Below are 18623 nucleotides of genomic sequence, written 5' to 3'. Positions count from 1 at the left end.
TCAATACATATTTTTTAAATTTCTTAGTTTTAATTTCTAATATGGTAAATATAAGTATAACCCACAAAAACAAAAGCTTTTTGGCACCCTTAATTTGTAAATGTGTCATGAGACCAAAAGGTTTCACAATTGTTGCCTTAGGTATATGCAATAGCATTCCTTCTGTTAGCATCAAGAAATCTCTCAACTTCCAGTACTGTGATGGCAAGGATTATGCTCCCTTGCTCAAACCACAGCCTTCACATGTCACTAAATCCATTCTAAACTAGTAACATGCAGAGGTTTAGGGCTTTTCCAGAGAATACCCTCCCCACCTCTCCCAAGTACAAATCACGTTAGGTGTGAAGCCCAGACCCCACTGTCATGAACCAACTCCAGTCAGTGGATGTTTTAGTAAAGAATAAAACTTATTTTGTAATCTAAGTTAAATAAACTTTCTGTTAACATGGTGTTAAAATGGCTGGACAAATTTTCACTGGATTTGATAGGATGGTCTGAAATAAAACATGTGGTATATGTAAAAATCACTTTGGAGCCACCTAAAAAAAGATAGGGATTCATCCTCTAGTTGAAACTGAGTTTTTTGTTTTGTTTTTTTTTAACCAAACTTTGGAGAGAATTTTGGGATGGCCAACTAGAAATACAGGATATAGCAGGTATAAAATTCTGTTTTGGGGTTCCCGGGGCAGGAGGGGAGTGCAAGGAGATAACATCCATCAGGAACATTGGAAACGGAGATACAAGATCTACAACTAACTGAAACATACCACATATAATACTGGAGATGGAGAAGATGCGTGCTTATTTCAAATATTACACCCCTCCTTCCAACTGAAGCAGTCTGCTCCAAGCTGCTTCTTACCTGAGAAACTTCATGTAACACGCCTTCACATACCAAGCCCCAGCAGGGGTTTATTTGGGGATAATTAATGATTCTCTCAAACAATAGAGGGCAGGCCAGCTAGTTTATTCATATTGAATCTAAACCTTAGATCTCTGGCTTAACAATAACATAAGAAACCCTGAAAGACACAATAAAGTTGTGTTAAATCAGTCCTATAACTTCTAAGATCCTGGGCCGGCAACTACAGCATGACAAGTGTTCAGTCCAGTTACAAAACGTTTCCTTTTCCTTGGCCAACAAATTCTTAAACAGATCTGAAAAATGCACTGCTTTACAAAGGCTTTTACCATATAACCCACTGCTACCAGTCAAGTTATTACGGTTTCTTCATCTCCCAGAAACTTTTCTAAAGGAGAGGGATTTTCCTTTGATCTGCTCGCCTTGGTGCATATGTAAGAACAGGGAGTAAGAGCAGGGAGTAAGTTTAAAGGAAGAAGATGAACGGAGATGCCAAGAAAAGTTTTTATTGCAAGCACAGTGAGCAGAAGATGTCTTCTCACACAACGTGGCCGCAAGGTCTGCCATTAACTAAATCTCTCTGACAACCTTTCATTGGTTTAAAGCATATTAATTAGCTTCTTACTATCAGGTGTACATCATTTCTGCCATGTGGGACATTTTCTTGGGAATATACAAGTAATATTCCATGTAGCCTGACAGGTCCTCAATGGTCACATCATCCACATAGACTCGAGCTTGCTCAGAACAGGAGCGGGGGGAGCCAGAGAGAGTTCTGGTGTGCAGTGACTGAGAGTAGTCCTCAAGCATGGATCTTCGTTCTGGGGCCAAGGGAGGGACACTCTGCAGGCCTGAAAAGGAATACACTTCCATATCATGCCATCTCTTACACTGGCACTCCTTGCCTATGCATGCACATGGCTTGCCCTGGTTTAGCCTGGAAACCGCTTGAAAGTCAGAGAGATCATTGGCCTTGAGACTTGCTTGGGAGACTTGAGTAGCAACAGAGGAGTCTTCCTTCTTACTCTCTGATGGGAGCCTGGGAACCGAAGTTCTCAAAGGCTCAACAACTGCCCCTGTGTGATTAGTATCGAGAGAAGTAGAGCATTCTCCTGCATTGAACTCTTTAGGGGTGGAAATTCCCAGCCCACTGCTGCCATCAGGGGAGTCAGTCTGGCTTTTGTGCTTGAGCTGGCTGCTGGAAGAAGCAGCTATTGTACTGCAATGTATAAACTTTGGAGGATGAAGGACAGGAGACTTAGAACGTCGACGACGCTGGGTTCTCGCTGCTCCTCGTGAAGACTTCCTTGTAGACCTAAAAGGAAAACAGTGCACAAAAAGATGTTGGGACACGCAGGTCTCCTACACAGATTCTTTATGATAGCTGGAGATTTACTTCCTCTCTTAAGTCTGAGGTCCTAAGTAAGTTTCCCCCAAAGAGTTGTGCCTACCTCTGTTTTCAAGCTGCCTAAGTCTACCTCTCAAAAACTTCAACATCTCCTTATTAGCAAGCTAAAGAATGGGAGAGGTAAAGGGTTGTTTTTAATTGCATTTCTCGGGCCAAACATGTGTGCAGAACACTTCTGCAAACCTTGGCCTGGGAACCTTTGGCCACTGAGTCTGGAAACCACTCCCACTCCCGCCACTCGCCACAAAGCACTTGACACTGTAAAACCCATCTGTTGTGCTCTACCCTCTGAACATAGCAGCTTTCATGCCATTGTGTGAGGCTGATGATGCGAATGGCCACTATATCATGATTACCACACAGAGCAAGATTTAGGATTCATTTCTATCACTGGTTGCAGTTGACGAATAGATTTCAACTCCCTCAAGTTTTCAGATACTGGGAGTTACCAGACACTCTACATAACTTTTAATGAAATATTTAAATAAATAAAAGAGCTGAGCAAAGGAAAAACAACAGAGAATCAAAACTGCCAAGCAAAACTGAAAACAGAACCCAAAAGAACTTTAAAAAATAAAAAAACTGTATTTGAAATTAAATTAAATGGATGGGCCACGCAGCACAATACACAGACTACTGAACTGGAAAATAAATCTGAATTATTCGCAATAAAGTTCAGCCAACTGTAGTCTGTGGGTCTAAACTGGCCCCCTAGCTGTTTTTATACAGCCTGCAGACTCTGCTCCTGTGGGCTGGCACTGTGAGCCAGAGACCAGGTGGGGTACCTCCCTTTACCCTGTTCCCTACTTCCCGCACCTGCCTTTTTTCTGGCCAGCACATGTGTCACACCACTGCCAAGGTCCCACGCTGGCTACTATCTACATATTGGGGTTTGCTGTCAGCAATTGCTGGCACCTGAGAAGTGGAATCTCAGTTCAAGAGTCTGGCTTGTGCTGGGCTCTCTGAAGAAAGAAGGGCATGCTAGAATCTGGGTGCCACTGGGGCACAGGGTAAAACCAATTCTGGTACTACCACCCTTCCCCACATCCCACCAGGCTACTCATTTCATCCTGAAACTAAGCAATTGAACACAGAGTGTATCCAGCAGCCAGGTGATATGCATCAGGAAATGGGGCAGGGCAGGAACTTTCTCACTTACATACATACATAACTATATAATATCCTTGAATCTCACCTCTTGGCCTTCAGAGCCTAAAATATTTAGGGGATCCCTGGGTGGCTCAGCGGTTTAGCTCCTGCCTTCTGCCCAGGGATCAAGTCCCACATGGGGCTCCCTGCATGGAGCCTGCTTCTCCCTCTGCCTGTGTCTCTGCCTCTCTCTCTCTCATGAATAAATAAATAAAATCTTAAAAAAATAAAATAAAATAAAATATTTACTATCTGGCCCTTGACAAAAAAAGTTTGCCTATCCCTGACCTAAAAGGTAGTACAGAAAACTTGGAGGAGAACTGGAAAAATATAAAAGAAGTTAAAGAGAGATGTTAAGACAATAAGAAATCTGGAGTTTCCAAAGGAAATAATATAGAGACTGTAGAGCATGAAAAACAGGTGATTTTTGAAGAGATAATGGCTGAGAAATTTTCTGAATTGATGAAAGTGATCCACAGATATAGGCAGCACTCTGAAACAGAACAAATAAAGAGCAATCCACATCTAGACCCATTATAGCAAAACTGTAGATTCTTCCAAACTGGAACATCCAGAAGCAGCCAGAGACTGACAGATTATTTCCAAGAACAAGAACAGTAATGTTGAAGGTGGACTTTTCAACATTGATAATGAAGCTAGAAGACAACGAAGAGCTTCCAGGGCTATGAGAAAATAACCCAATCTAGAACTATGACTTCAGGCATATCAAATCTTTCAAGAACAAGGATGAAACAAGGACATTTTCAGATAAATTAAAGAATATTTACCAATAGAACATGATGTTATACAAGAAGGGGGCAACGTTCAAATTTATTCCATGAGGCATCTAACAGGAGGCCCTATTTACTAACAACAGATCTTTGCTAAAGGAATTTCTGAAGAAAGCACTTTAGAAAGAGAGGCAAGGCATTCTTCTTTTTGTTTTGTTTTGTTTTTGAGGCAAGGCATTCTATATGGAAGATCTGAGATGCAGCTACACATGAAAGTTAGGTCAGAGTTAAAAAGACTATAAGGAGGGGAGGGTTAAAATATAGCTGATGCTTGAACAAAACAGTTTTGAACTATGTGGGTCTGCTTACAAGTGGATTTTCTATAGTATTTGTAAATGTATTTTTTTTTCTTTTTATCTTTTAAAGATTTTATTTTATCATGAGAGACACAGAGAAAGAGAGGCAGAGACACAGGCAAAGGGAGAAGCAAGCAGGCTCCATGCAGGGAGCCCGACGTGGGACTTGATCCCAGAACCCTGGGATCACACCCTAAGCCAAAGGCAGACACTCAAGCTCTGAGCCACCCAGGTGTCCCTGTAAATGTATTTTTTCTTCCTCATAATTTTCTTAACAAAATTTTCTCTTCTCTATCTTATTGTAAGAATACACTGTATGATACATAAAACATACAAAATATGTGTTGACTCTTTACATTATCTGTAAGACTTCTGATCAAAAGTGGGCTGCTAGTGGTAAAATTTGAGAAGTAAAAAGTTATACATGGATTTTTGACCTACACAGACACTGACCCCCTAACCATTCTGTTGTTCAAGGGCCACTGCAATAACTTTTGTCTTTGTTAATAAGCATGTACCGTGGAATTTCAAGGCTAACTACTAAAAGAATAGAAACACAGCATATAATTTCCAAACCAGAAGAAGGAAGAGGTAAGGGGAAAAAAACACACCCATCTCAAACAAGTTTTTACAAGGAGGAGAGAAGAGGGAAGGTCAAAGAATAAAAAACAAAAAAAACAAAGAAGCAGGACAAACAGCATAAAGTAAAATGGCAGAAACAAGTCTAAATATATCAACCAATAATCAAAAAAAATGTAAATGCACTGAACTCAGCACTGAACGTGAATTTCAGCACTGAAATGCACTGAACCTTTTTTTTTTTTTAAAAAAAGGTTATCGGAATGAATAAAACAAAATAAGCCATATATATTTGAGAGACATCTAAAATTTTAAAACACACACAATGGTTGAAAATAAAAGACAAAAAATGATATAACAGGCAAATACCAACCAAAAGATGACTGGATTAACTATATTAATTCTGGAAAAAATAAGACTTTCAGACAACAGCCATTTATGAGGAATTAGGAATGTCACTTATGTCATTAAAAATCTCCATTCATCAGGAAGAAAATGTTCTAAATGGTATGAACCTAGACTGTATAAACCTAACAAAATGGGTTCAAATACATAAAACAAAAATACAGAACTTAAGGGGAAAACAAATTCACTACCTTGGGGAAGATTTCAACATACATCTCTCAATTATTGATAGATTGAAAAAAAAGATTTAAATAATACATTTAAAAGTCTGATTTAATGGACATGAAAGAAACCCAAGAATGATTACAGAAGACCATGCTTCTCAAACACACCTAGGATATTTATAAAAATTGACTACAAACCAAGCCATATAGCAAGTCTCGGCAAATTCTCAATTGAGAAGAATGGTTCATCTCTAATCACTGGATTTTGGGTTCCATACCTAACAAACTTTTTTCTGGATACTCAGGAAAGTTCAATAGTAATTTATAGAGTATTGGGATAAAAACCACCTGCAGTAAGAAAGCTCTTACCCATGCCAACTGTCTTTAGATGCACATGTGGTTTTCGGTTTGGTATCATCTGCTGCTGTTCTGACTGATGCTCTGACATTTGTGCCTTCTCCAACGGACAGAGATGCTATGGACCTGAAGAAAACAACAGCATACGGCTTAAAGAAAACTGAAAGGAGGAGGACTTACTGCTCTCACCAACTCAAATACAACTTGTATTAATGCCTTTCTTTGTTGTTTGGGTTCCTCAAAAAATTGCTCACCTTTTAGACTATATTTTCCTCTGAAACCAAATTTAGGGGAATCCCTAAAAGCCCATGGTTGCAGAATCATAAGCCAAAGAGTAATTCTTAAGTATGACCAGCAGCAGGATATAAATAGACTTTTAGGCTGTTTATCTGGGGCAGATAAGGTCCTATGCCCACAGAGAACACTAATGACACTTTTATAAAATAAGTATATTTTATGTGGGCAAATCAGAGCAAGAGAACTAAGCTGAGGAGCAAAAACTTCAGGAGATTCACTCTAACTTCTTGAAAATAAGTATTTTTGACAACTAATAAACTTAAAATATTAGTGAGAGTTAAATCTTTGCAATTTAAAATTACAGAAGTAATATGGGTTCCCAGTAAAGAAGAAGAAAAAAATTGAGAAAAAAGAATATAGTCTCACAACCCAGAGATTTACAACAGTAACATTTTGGTATAAATCCTTCCAGACCTTTTCAATATACACATATATACACACACACACTGGGTTCCTCCTATATTATACATGCTGCGGTATTAACAATCCTTTAGACAGAAACAATCTACGAAGTAAAAAGATGCTCACTGAAATATAATTTAAAATAAAAAGTAATAAGAATAACCTAAATGCCCAGTAGAAAATAGAAAATACTACATTATGTAAATGACACATCTGTTCAACGGAATACTAGGAATTTTTTTTTAATTAAGTATATAAAGACCTTTGTTGACACAAGAGAGAATGCATATAACATTAAAACAGTAAGGGATTTATAACAACCATATATATATCATGATCTCAACCATGTAAAAAAAAAATTTGTATGGTGTTAGGTACAGATGGTCTAGATGTTAACAGCAGTTACGGTAAATTGCGATTTTTACTTCTTTTTTCTGTGAATTTTTCTTTAAGAAGCATTATTATTTTATAATCAGATAAAAAGGATTTATTGTTTTCTAATAAATACATAGAGATTTATCCTGATAAGACAAATACCACTGGGAATCAAAACCTGTTGAACAGGATCATGCTAAATTCCTGGCAAGGCTTAGTTAGTTTATGAGTCAGTACCTCAGATGTCCCTGTTTGTAAATCAGCAACAATATGCAACAACTAGAAACATATGATACATTACACAAGTCTTAATTCTGCTTAGTCATGGTAATGACTCACTTCTACTAGTATTTGGTTTTCTCAAATGTTCTCCACTGTTCCTTTCCTTTCTATAATTTTACTCTAGGCAGATCACATACTACAAAAATGCAATATCTGATCATAGGTTGTACAAGTATCTTCAGAGGTTTGGTTTTTTTTTGGGGGGGGTGTGGGGGTGGTGCCTGGGTGGCTCAGTCAGTTAAAAGGCTGCCTTCAGCTCAGGTCACGATCCCAGGGTCCTGGGATCCAGTCCCACATGGGGCTCCGTGCTCTTCAGGGAGCTGGCTTCTCCCTCTGCTCCTCCTCCCACTTGTTCTCTCTCTCAACGAAATAAAAATCTTTTTTAAAAAGCGGGGAGGGGGATTAGTTGTTGTTTTTAATGTTCCAGGTACTTTTTAGAGGTACCGGAATAGCTTAATTTTATGTTCCAACTTCTTAAAACACCAGGAAATAAATCTGTGTATGAAGAGTTACTCATGTGAATTTATATATTAAGAGATTTAAATGTGTATGTGTGTATGTATACACATTCCTAGCATTTTCCCGATTAAAAAAAAAATAATTTCTCTACTAGAACTCAAAATGGAACATGACCATAATCTAGAACTATTTTTCTTCTTTGCTTTTATTTCCTAAAATGCCTTAAAAAGTAATAATCAATTTAAATGGCAAGATGACCATAACAGAAGCCACTGGGAGGAGAAAGATACTTATCTGAAATCATGGAAGCAAATGTGAGCACCATTAACAGTTTTTTTTTTTTTTTTTAAGATTTTATTTATTTATTGAGACACAGGGAGAGAGAGAGAGAGGCAGAGACACAGGCAGAGAGAGAAGCAGGCTCCATGCCGTGAGCCCGATGTGGGACTTGATCCAGGGGGTCTCCAGGATCGCACCCCTGGCTGCAGGTGGCACTAAACTGCTGTGCCACCAGGGCTGCCCGTACCATTAACAGTTCTTATGCAAATCCATTAGTATAAATCTTCTCAACTGATAGGCCAAAAAAATTAAAATAGTACTAGCAATAAGCAAACTGCTATAACAACAACTATTTAATTTTTACTATGTGCCAAGTACTGTGTACAACTGATGTTGTCATCAAGTTATCATATAAAGGAATGGTTAAGAGCACAAGTTCTGGAGAAAAATTGTCCAGGTTCAAATACTGACTACCACTTCTCACCAATGTGACCTTTAGCAAATGACTTAATGTGTAGCTCATCTATAAATCACAATAACAATAGTATCTATCTTCCCAGTTGGTAGTGAGGATTAAATAATGTGTACAGGTACTTAAGGCAGTGTTTAGGGAATAGTAAGTGAGTAATAAACCTCAGTGATTATAAGTTGCTGTGAAGTGTTCTACTCTGAGCTTCTAGGGTTTAGTTTCCATTCATGAAAAGAAATATTCCTATATCTACCAAGATTTGAGATTTCTTCTGTCCTGGGGTGAAGAATGGGAATGAAAAGAGTCCTGCACAGAACATTTTGCAAAGGGCAAAATATTAACATTCAGACAGCAGCTGGTCTGCAGGTGCTCTAATTAGTTTGGCTAAAGGGTTCAAGATTATTGATCTCAGTGACAGAACCCTAATGAATAGAGGTTTCCATAGTGATAGACTCAGCAATCAGAGCATATGAAATCGAGAATGTCTGCTGATTTCTGTGGAGCCAATTCACTTTTAGGAAAAAACACTGTGATTCCCTAGAGATGTATGAGGAAATTCCTGATGGGACACTGCTTGATAATTTTGATTAAAGAGCGAGGTGGGGAACCCTCCTCAAAACTAAGGGAAACCAAAACACCCAACTTAAAGTACAAAGGAGCTGCTACTTTTCAAAATTTACGATTAAGAGTTTCTTTTATAAATAAAATAATGCTGTGCAAAATTTGGTAGAATGTCACACTACTAACATTTTTATCTTCCACAAATAATGAGAAATCTTATAAAAGAATGAGACTTTCCTCAGTGAAAAGGCTATTTAGGTCTACTAAACAATTTGCAAATAATATATTACATATTTAATTACCCTGATGCATCCACTCTTAATTTCTTGAAAGCAGTTTGTAGACTCTCCTCCTCTCCATCCTTGGCTTCGGATTTCATTATGAAAGTTTTTACACTACTATGGATGTTGCCGTTAATACTAAAAAATAAAATAAAAATAAAATGAGCAAAGTGAAAGCAGGTAGGTTCAAAAGTATTCCTTTTGTTAAAATCTATATTCCTGATACTAGTACTACTTATTAGGCGGGAAAAAGTAAGTTTCTATTTCTAAAAGGAAGTTACAGTGTTGACAGTTGGGAACTGTAGATTTTACTTCTTAAGAAAAGACAAATGAAATGATACAGAAACATGTATGTATTATAACAGATTTTTTTATTGAAGTATAGTTGACATGTTATATTAGTTTCAAATGTACAACATAATGATTCAACAATTCTGCATCTTACTCAATTATTATGATAGAATTTAAACTGTCCAAATATTTAATGCCAATATCCTTTACACAACTTTAAAAACGAGATCACCTGAAATCCATGTTTAAGTATATTTTTCAACACAGGGGTAAAAATGTCCAGTTGTAGAGGTCTAGAAATCTACAAATGATCTGTGCACCAGAAATAAAAGAAAAAGCTCAACCTACAGCACTCTGATCCTTTAAAATAACCAATAGTTAGTCTAACCCTAACAAGTCCCGTTAAGTATAACTTTATGACACAGGGTAGCATTTCTCCAAAGCAATTCTGACCTAGATCTCAATATTCATATTTACATAAATATTCATACTCAAATATCAATGTTATCATTGTTAGAGCAGGATTACAAATATGTTTCAATGACTACTGTTTATTCCACACTTTTACCAGTAAGATTAATACCTTCATTTTTTAAGCTTTGAATTATTTTAATTATTACATAAGATAGAAAATAAATGAACTATGCTTGCAGCTGAAAAAGATATGCAGAACTTTGCCAAAAGAAAAAGGTGGAAAGTAAAAAATATATATAAATTATTTTTCTGTAGATGCACCTTTAAATGATCTCCACTTAGTCAACCAGTTTGATTAATGAAAACTTCTCCATTCTTCCACCTTGATTTTTACATTTAAACAAAAGGGGAACGGGGCCAATCAAAGCAATAAAAGACACAACAGAAAAGTCTGTTAATAAATCCTTTGAAATCTAGTTTCCTGATTTTTTTCACTAGGTAATAAATTAGTTAACATCAAATCTGAACAAAAAATAAACAAATTAGTATCTATGAACATACCACAGGGAATCAGAAAGAAAAAAGGTAAAACAAAAAATAGAGGTTGGTGGATTTGTGAAGTAAAGGATTATTAACTTTACCTCTTCCTTATTTCTAACTTGCTAACCCCATGCAACCCCCTCCCCCCTCCCCCCACCAAAGGCACTCTCAGAAGGAGCAGTGCCTCTGAGTGGACCCTTGTAACTTCTGATTCCTCACCTGCTCATTTCTCAGGAGAGAGTCTGAGGTTATTGTGAGACCTCTAATATTCCAAAGGTCAGGGTGTCATAATATGTTTGATATAATCATATAGTACCAATGGCAGAATAAAGCAGCAAGGAATTAGAAGACTGTTTCATTCATTTATTTACTTACATATAGAAGTAGGTATTTTAGGCAGATCTCTCTGGTGAAGATTGAAAACAGTCTCCAAAGAATTCAGCTAGCTTTTACTGCAACTTCTTAAATCAAAAAATTTGAACACATTCCCCACATATATTTTGCTGGTTTATTTAATCAGTACATGAACTTGAGGAAACATTATCAATTCCATATTTCACTGGTTTCTAATTCTTTTGGATTTAGAGGAGGATTCTCCTCCAGATACACATTCATGTTCTATGTATCTGGGGAGAGAGGTGGGCAAAGATGACAGACATATCCTAATATTTTTGAAGCTCCACAGTACTAAAAGAGCACTACTGGAGATTGTAAACAAATTCTTTCCGCTGGTAGAACTAAATTAAAGTTTGGCTTACAGTTTTCCTCAATTACTTTATGACCAGTCAAATACTCAGACTATTGGCCTTTACAGAGTTAAACAATCTGAAGACAGTCTTCCCATCCCTGAAGACCCCAAACAAACCCTCTTCCAGGACTCTGGAAAACAGTACACATCACATCTAAATATACAGTGCTGAATTCTATAGGCAGAAATTTATTCCATCCACAAATATTTACAGAATTCCTACCATGTGCTTTAGCACTAGACTGGTTGTTAGGGATAGAAGGATAAACCTGACAGAGACCAGAGCTGTGAACCCTATTCCTGTAAGGATTAGAATCTCATTCCTGCCCTAACATTGAGCTAAAAAAGCTTTGCACCCAGATATGTAATTTTTAATTATATAGTGCTAACTTAATTGCACTGCAGGTGACCTCTAGATGTTAATACAAACTTAGCATTCTTGTTGACATACTAAAAGATCTATTATTTGAAAACCAAAATAGACCAGGGCAGCCTGGGTGGCTCAGCGGTTTAGCACTGCCTTCAACCCAGAGCATGATCCTGGAGTCACAGGATGGAGTCCCACATCGGGCTCCCTGCATGGAGCCTGCTTCTCCTTCTGCCTGTGTCTCCGCCTCTCTGCCTCTCTCTCTCTCTCTCTCTCTCTCTCTCTCTCATGAATAAATAAAATCTTAAAAAAAAAAAAAGACCAAAATAAAAACTGGCTACAGACTAAAACTTCAGGAATGAAGTTCTGTCTAAACTATTTTCAGACTTCCAATATTCTGATTACGCACCTTTTCCCTGTTATATTAACCCAGAGCAAAGGCAAGTCTTAGGTGTAACCTTAAGAGCTAAATCAGAGCATGTCTGTAATTATAAAAGGCTTATTATGCTCCTCCGTATTCCTACCTTCCCTTCACTCAAATCAAGAGCGTATAACTAACTCCGGGAACATACAATTGGTTTGTCTTTTTCATTAATATTAAATTAGTGGAGACATCTCTTGCCATTTCACTGCACTAACTTCTTGAAAAAGGAGCAGTCCCCAAAGAGATCGAAGTTTAAAGGCCTACTGTAAGATACTTTTTTTTTTTAAAGTTAAATCACAAGGGGGCAATTTTAACTTTGCAAAGATTTTCCTAACCTTTCAAAAATGACAAGCAAAGTTCTAAGTTCCTCCATCAAAAAGGGCAAATTCCTGGTTTTCTCTGACTTTCGGCGAATAGCAATGCGTCACAGCCTCATACACATATCTCGGTAGTTTTAATCACGACCTCTTTTAACCTCAAATCTAGGGCTAAATTTCCAGGAACCCGAAAAGACGTGAGATCGATCAGTAAAGGATCCCCGCGGTAAGCGTGTCATCGCAATGTTAAAGCTCTAGAAACTTTCCCGGCCTCTCAGGAAGCGCGGAGTGCGGGAAAGAAAACCCTGTCCTGCAACACCCCCCCCCCCCCCAAGACACAAACAAGTCTAAGGTGAAAACTATCGGCCCCCCCGCAGGACAAAAACACACTCCGGTCTCTCCGCACACCCTCTCCCCGCCACCCTCCCCAGGGCAGAGCTAAAGCGCAATGTTAATTCCGTGCCCCCCCCCGGCCCCGCCCAACCCAGAATCAGGAGCGGTCGCGATTCAACGAGATGAGGGGGGAAAGGTCAGGATCTGGGGGGTCGGGGGCGGGTCGGGCAGTGGAGAGCTAAGGCCCCAGCTCTCCTAGCCCGGGGTCTCCGACTGGAAAGGTGCCCCTGCTGGATGCTCCCTCCGCCGGGAGGAGACGCTGGATGCAGGAGGAGGCGGGAGCGGAGCCCAAGAGGCAGCCAACGAGGCTGGGGCTCGGCAACAGCGGGAAAGGGCGGGAAGGGGCAAAGGGCGGCCAAGGAAGGCGAAAAGGGGAAGCTACAGGCGGGCGGGAGCGGGCGGGAGCGGGCGGGAGCGGGCGGAGGGGCGGGCCGCGGGAAGGGGAGACGGAGCCGAGCCCGGGCCGAGCCGAGCCGGGCCGCGGCTGCCCAGGGGGTGCGGAGAGGCCCAGGCCCGGCCCGGCCCAGGCAGTCAGCGCCGGGGGACTACGCGACGAGAGGCGGGCGGGAGCGCGGGAAGCCGCCGCCGCCAGGCCGGAACCCCTCCCCGTAACGTCAAGGCACTCACCTCCTCGCTGCTGGGGCGCCCCGGGGATCCAGTCCCGTCGGCTCAGCTCGTCTCTCCCGGATCGCGGCGCCTGACTGACCCGGATCCAAACCCGCGGAGGGGGCCAGCCCGCGCCTCCGAGGTCGCACTGCGCCTGCGTCACTCAGCACGCGCCCCGCCCCCCGCTCACGCTCCTCCCCCCCCGTGACTCGGCAGCGCGGCAGGCGGTGGCTGCGCAGGCGCGGGGCGCCGGCCGTGCCTCTCCAACGCCTTGTACCCGCCCCTCTCGGAAGCACGTGCGCTCACGTCATTTCCTGTTATTCTCCTCGCTGGGTCTTCGGTGCTCCGTGGGTTCGCTCGGGACCGGGGTTTGGGGCGTGCCCGCTTCCTCTGTGTCAGGTGAGTGAGTAGGCGCTGTTCTTCGCCGTGGTCCAGCCGCCGCGCTTCCCAGGGTCTCCCGGGGCCTGGTGCTCGTCCTGGAGTCGCTGTGGCAACGGAAATTCCGCGGCCGGAGTGGGAGAATCTCGGCGAGGCTGCAGCCCCGCTGAGCTCGTGGCCCGACCCTCCTTGGTGCCAAGGAACCGGGCGACCGGCGACATCTCCAGCGCTCGGACGCAGGCCCTCGTGTCCTGGCCTTGCAGAGGAGCGGAGAGGTAGGAGGCACGGCCAGGGCCATCACCGTGAGGCCGGAATCGGAACGGCTGTAATGCCCCTGTTTGATCCGAGACGACTGCTCTTCACCTGTCTGGGCCACAGTTTCTGCGACTGTTAAGTGAGGAACTTGGACTTAATCAGCGAATCTGTTTTTGGTTTTTTTTTTTTTTTTTTTCAGGCATGGACTCCTTGGAAAATCTAGTGAGAACTCGACAGAGAAATGCACGTGCGCACTAAATTTTGCAACAAGGTTTATAGAGCCGTTCACCTAAGTAGGTTATTTTAAGGGATCTTTGCATTTGTAGGACTCAGTTGTTCAGATGAGAGACAGAGAAGGGGTTATGGGTGCCACAGTTGCAGCCTCCCTCCGTCCCCAGGATTGGTTCTGCTTGAAAATTTATTTGAGAAAGAGAAAGAAGACACATGCGCATGGTTTGATCAACAGGGGACTTGCAGGACCTTTCTGCCAGGGAAGGACATCAAAAGGAAGATAGCTTCCCTCGACAGAATTGGCTAGAGTTGGTTCTGACCCAACACTAGGTAGGGTGAGGGCTGTTACTTGAGCCAAAACTGGGCCTTCCCACTCCCACTCCTTGATACTCAGGTGTAGTCATCTAACTGGATAGGCTGCTGGGAATAGTTTAGTCTAACTTAATTATAGCCAGGCCTTGGGATACCTGACCCATCCCTGGGAATGGAATCTACAGGTCCTAGTATAACCTTGTTAAAAATAAAGCAGGTAGGGCAACCCCAGTGGCCCAGAGGTTTAGTGCCGCCTTCAGCCCAGGGTGAGATTCTGGAGACCAGGAATCCAGTCCCATGTTGGGCTCCCTGCATGGAGCCTGCTTCTCCCTCTGCTGTGTCTCTGCCTCTCTGTGTGTGTCTCTCATGAATGAATAAATAAATAAAATCTTTAAAAAAAATACAATAAAGCATGTAGGGGGCCCTGGGTAAAACATTTTTAAGTTCTTGTTTGTACCAAAGGCTCAGTAACTGACAGGAGATAAAAAAAAAATTGTTAATTGTGAAATTCTAAATATAATTCTAACATTAGCATATCTAATGATGCTAATAGTAATGGCTACCCTCTGCTATGCAGCAGCTGTGTGCACGTTCTCTCATTTGATATTCCTGTGACTTCATACATTTTACAAATGAGGAAGCCTGGGATTCCAGATCACTTGTTCTAGCTCCCTTGTCCCTGGCCTGTCACTCAATGCTAGTAAGTGACTGAGTCAGGATTTAATCTGTCTCAAAAGCCTGTCTATCTACTGCTGCCCATTTCCCAACATCTTTTAGAAAAGAATAAAAAAGAGGAAAATATGGTGCTTTTATTTTTCTCAGAAGTTGCAAAGTGAGTTGCATCAAGACTAAATATGTGCATTTAAGCTGTCATTTGAAAATACTCCTTCAAAAAAAAAAAATACGCCTTCAGATAAGACTCCCACATACTTGACGGCAAGGCTTATATCTAGATCAGCAACGAATCCCCAAATCCTAACAGTTCCTGGAGGTTAGTAGGTACTAAACACAGTTTTGGTGAATTCTTCATTCTATCTTATTTCCATCCATTAAGGCATTAAATACTAACCAAAAAAATTTTAAGTGCTTCATGTAAGCACATTTCCATCATAAACTCAGCTGCTTTCCGAGAATGTGGCTCATTACTCAGGGAGTATTTGGAAAGTGAGAACCTCTGGGGAATACCTACCAAGTTTCATGGTGGTTAACTCATACCACTTGCTGTGGCCTGAAATTTCAAGTCATTACACACAGGCCTGGCTCATTGTGTGATACCTCGTGACAGAATGAGATAGAAAAGCTACAAAACATTTCATCTGAGGGAATAAAAAGCTAGATATGCCTCCTGTATTAGCAACATGGGGTCTTTCCAACCATGGAAAAAAGCCCCGAGCTTATATGCAGAATTTGTATATTTAGGAAATTAACTTGGTATTAATTTACTGCATGTTGTAATATTTAATCAGCTATGGTAGCTGTATACAAAATTCCTTCAGTACTTCCTATTTCATGTATCATAACTGAATAGAAGAGACTTAATTTCATAAAATTATACTCCAAACAATATACATAGGAAGATAACTGATTTAAAAAAATAACTTTGGGGGCGCCTTGGTGGCTCATTCAGTTAAGCATCTGCCTTTGGCTCAGGTCATGTTCCCAGGATCCTGGAATCAAGCCCCTCAGTGAGGAGTCTGCTTCTCCCTCTCCCTCTGTGTCTTCTCTTTCTCAAATAAATTTTCAAAAATAACTTTGGAGAAGGCAAGTTCAAAACCTTAAAAAAATTTTATTTTCCCAATAATGTGGCTGCTATCCTACCAGCTGGTAATCTGGAATAGTAGTTTTAAATGTTCCTAGGTCTGAAATAGGTTATTCCTTACCTTGATACAATTATAAAAATGACTTTGGAGTAAAAGATGGTGATGATAATGATCATTTGTATCTTGGTTTACAAGGACTGACTCATTAAATTTTTGTAACCAACTTGGAAAGCAGTTGCTTTTATTTTGTCCATTTTCTAGCTGAGTAAACTAAGGATCAGAAGTTAGATAACTCACCCAAGGTTACACAGCTTGTAAGTGGCAGAATTGGGATTCAAATCTAGGCCATCTGACTCCACACCCATCTTCCTGGCACTGAGTTAGGCCACTTCTCTCAGCCTCAACTTGTCTTCCCTTCTTTTAAAAAATTTTTTTAAAGATTTTATTTATTCATGAGAGACACAGAGCGAGAGGGGGGGTGGCAGGCTCCATCCCAGGACCCCAGGATTACGCCCTGGGCTGAAGGCAATCACTAAACTGCTGAGCCACCCAAGGATCCCTGTTTTCCCTTTTCACACCCTAACTAAATCAGGCATACTTGCTTTCACCTGGGAAATACACTGGGCTTGAGGAAATTTGCTGCCTACGGTGTGGGACTGTGTTCTGCACTTGCCTGTTCTAGAACTTATCAGGCAGATTTTCCTCTTAGGTCTTTTGTATATGATGTTCCCTCTGCTGGGAACGTTGTTTACGCACAACTCTCCTCTTCATTCAAGTCTGCTCATATTGGTTCCCCACCAGGGCCTTTCCTGGCTACCCCAAAAGCCCTCTTCATCTGTGTCCCTTGAACTGGCTTTTTCATTATAGCACTTACCACTACCTGACAATATCTTTCTGTTGCCACGCCCTTCACTAGGATAGAAGTGACAGGAGAGCAGAGACTGTCCCTTTTGTTTATCACTACTTTTCTCATTGACTCCTAGATAGTATTTCCCACAGTTTAGCACCATGAGAAAATCATTGTGTCTTGTAATTGACAGCTGTGTCCTAGTAGCATTTTTTTTTTTTGTCTTGATTATACCTACAGTGCAGTAGTGGGGAGAAAATGCATGGTGTCCTTGTAGAGATCTGGGATAGGGAAAAGAGCTGCATCCTGGCCTGTGCTGTGGGACTGCAGTGTGTCAGGTTGCCTTGCTTGTCCTCAACCCCCACTCTTCCTTCCACAGAAATTTAGCGAATTTCCCAGTGCTATGTATAAGCAGAGGCACAGGATGTCATGTGGGCACCCAGAAGTGTTGCCTAGTCTGGTCTGGAGGCTCAGGGGGATGTCTCAGACAAGGCTTCCTGGAGGAAGTTCTGTCTAAACTGGGTTTTGAAAGTCAGACTTTGACGTGGGAAGTGGGAAGGGACGAGGATGAGACTGGAGAGAATCCAAGGGAACTCAAGGAGAGAATCTTGTTAAATAGCTTGCATTTTGTTCTTAAGCAAAATAGTGATGTGCCAGGAGACCATTTGTACCACTCTGGCAGCCCCTTAGAAAGTAGATGAGGAGGGAGGAGAATGTAAGAGAGTCTAGTTTGAAGACATTTGAATGAATGTAAATGAAGGCTGGAACTGAATTGGTGGCTGAAGTGGAGAGAGGCATCCAAGGGGCCACAGCATCTCAGTTCAGCGGGATTCCACTGAGCTTGCTAGTCAGAGAGCTGCCTGGCCTGAATGAGTGAGTGGCCAGTAGGTGGCACCATTCACTAGGGAGGGAAACCCAGGAAGCCAGTAAGTTTGGGGAATGGGGGGAGTTTAGTTTTGGGCATAAGGAGTTTGAAGTGCAGGTGATAGCAGGAATCCCATCATGAAGGGTCTTCATCCTAGAGGCTGGAGGAGGGGGGCGGTAGTATTTTCAGAATCGTGGGGACTATGGAGGAGAAGAGAAATGACCATTTTATTTTAGAACAATTATCTGGGTTAGAACCTGGATAGCACAGTGATCCCGGCCTGAGTAGGCAGTGATCTAAAGAGCAGGTGGCCCGTAGGACTGGAGAGCAAGGTAGCAGACTGAAAGTGGAAGACATCAGGCTTCAAGGAAAGATTAAATGCGAACAGAATGAGCAGTGAGTGAAAGTGGACAGTGAGAATCTGCTTTCTGATTTGAGTCACTGATTAGGTATTATTGC

The 18623-nt window shown here is 41.3% G+C and overlaps 2 protein-coding genes across 6 annotated transcripts in view; one reads left to right on the top strand and one right to left on the bottom strand.

Annotated features, from left to right (window-relative positions):
* Positions 1-946: 946 nt before the first annotated feature.
* On the bottom strand, positions 947-13686 carry OSER1 (oxidative stress responsive serine rich 1). Its single transcript, XM_041732274.1, has 4 exons — positions 13538-13686; positions 9438-9554; positions 6024-6137; positions 947-2177 (listed from the first exon to the last, which is right to left on the bottom strand). The coding sequence occupies exons 2-4, from the start codon at positions 9512-9514 to the stop codon at positions 1490-1492; spliced, it is 879 nt and encodes a 292-aa protein (XP_041588208.1). The 5' UTR covers positions 9515-9554; positions 13538-13686; the 3' UTR covers positions 947-1489.
* A 121-nt stretch (positions 13687-13807) lies between these two features.
* Positions 13808-18623, top strand: part of GDAP1L1 (ganglioside induced differentiation associated protein 1 like 1) — a 49130-nt gene continuing 44314 nt past the window's right edge. For 2 of the 5 annotated variants that reach the window (XM_041732272.1, XM_041732273.1), the window contains exon 1: positions 13809-13915. The gene's annotated coding sequence lies outside the window, so the exon portion shown is untranslated. Of the gene's footprint in view, positions 13916-14348; positions 14443-18623 lie in introns of all 5 variants that reach the window. The other 3 variants (XM_041732270.1, XM_041732269.1, XM_041732271.1) reach the window with 3 other exon arrangements.

This window comes from Vulpes lagopus, chromosome 18 (assembly GCF_018345385.1).
Source record: "Vulpes lagopus strain Blue_001 chromosome 18, ASM1834538v1, whole genome shotgun sequence".
Taxonomy (NCBI): Eukaryota; Metazoa; Chordata; class Mammalia; order Carnivora; family Canidae; genus Vulpes; species Vulpes lagopus.
The sequence above is the reverse complement of the archived record's forward strand: the minus strand, read 5'-3'. Positions and strand labels throughout refer to the sequence as shown.

What these genes read in the sequence shown, in the direction of transcription:
- OSER1 (XM_041732274.1), bottom strand. Translation starts at nt 9,514, where the DNA reads ATGAAATCCGAAGCCAAGGATGGAGAGGAGGAGAGTCTACAAACTGCT. An exon ending in TTAAGAGTGGATGCATCAGG is followed by an intron (nt 6,138 to 9,437) that starts GTAATTAAATAT and finishes TGTTTTCTTCAG; the next exon opens with GTCCATAGCATCTCTGTCCG. An exon ending in TCTAAAGACAGTTGGCATGG is followed by an intron (nt 2,178 to 6,023) that starts GTAAGAGCTTTC and finishes TTTTCCTTTTAG; the next exon opens with GTCTACAAGGAAGTCTTCAC.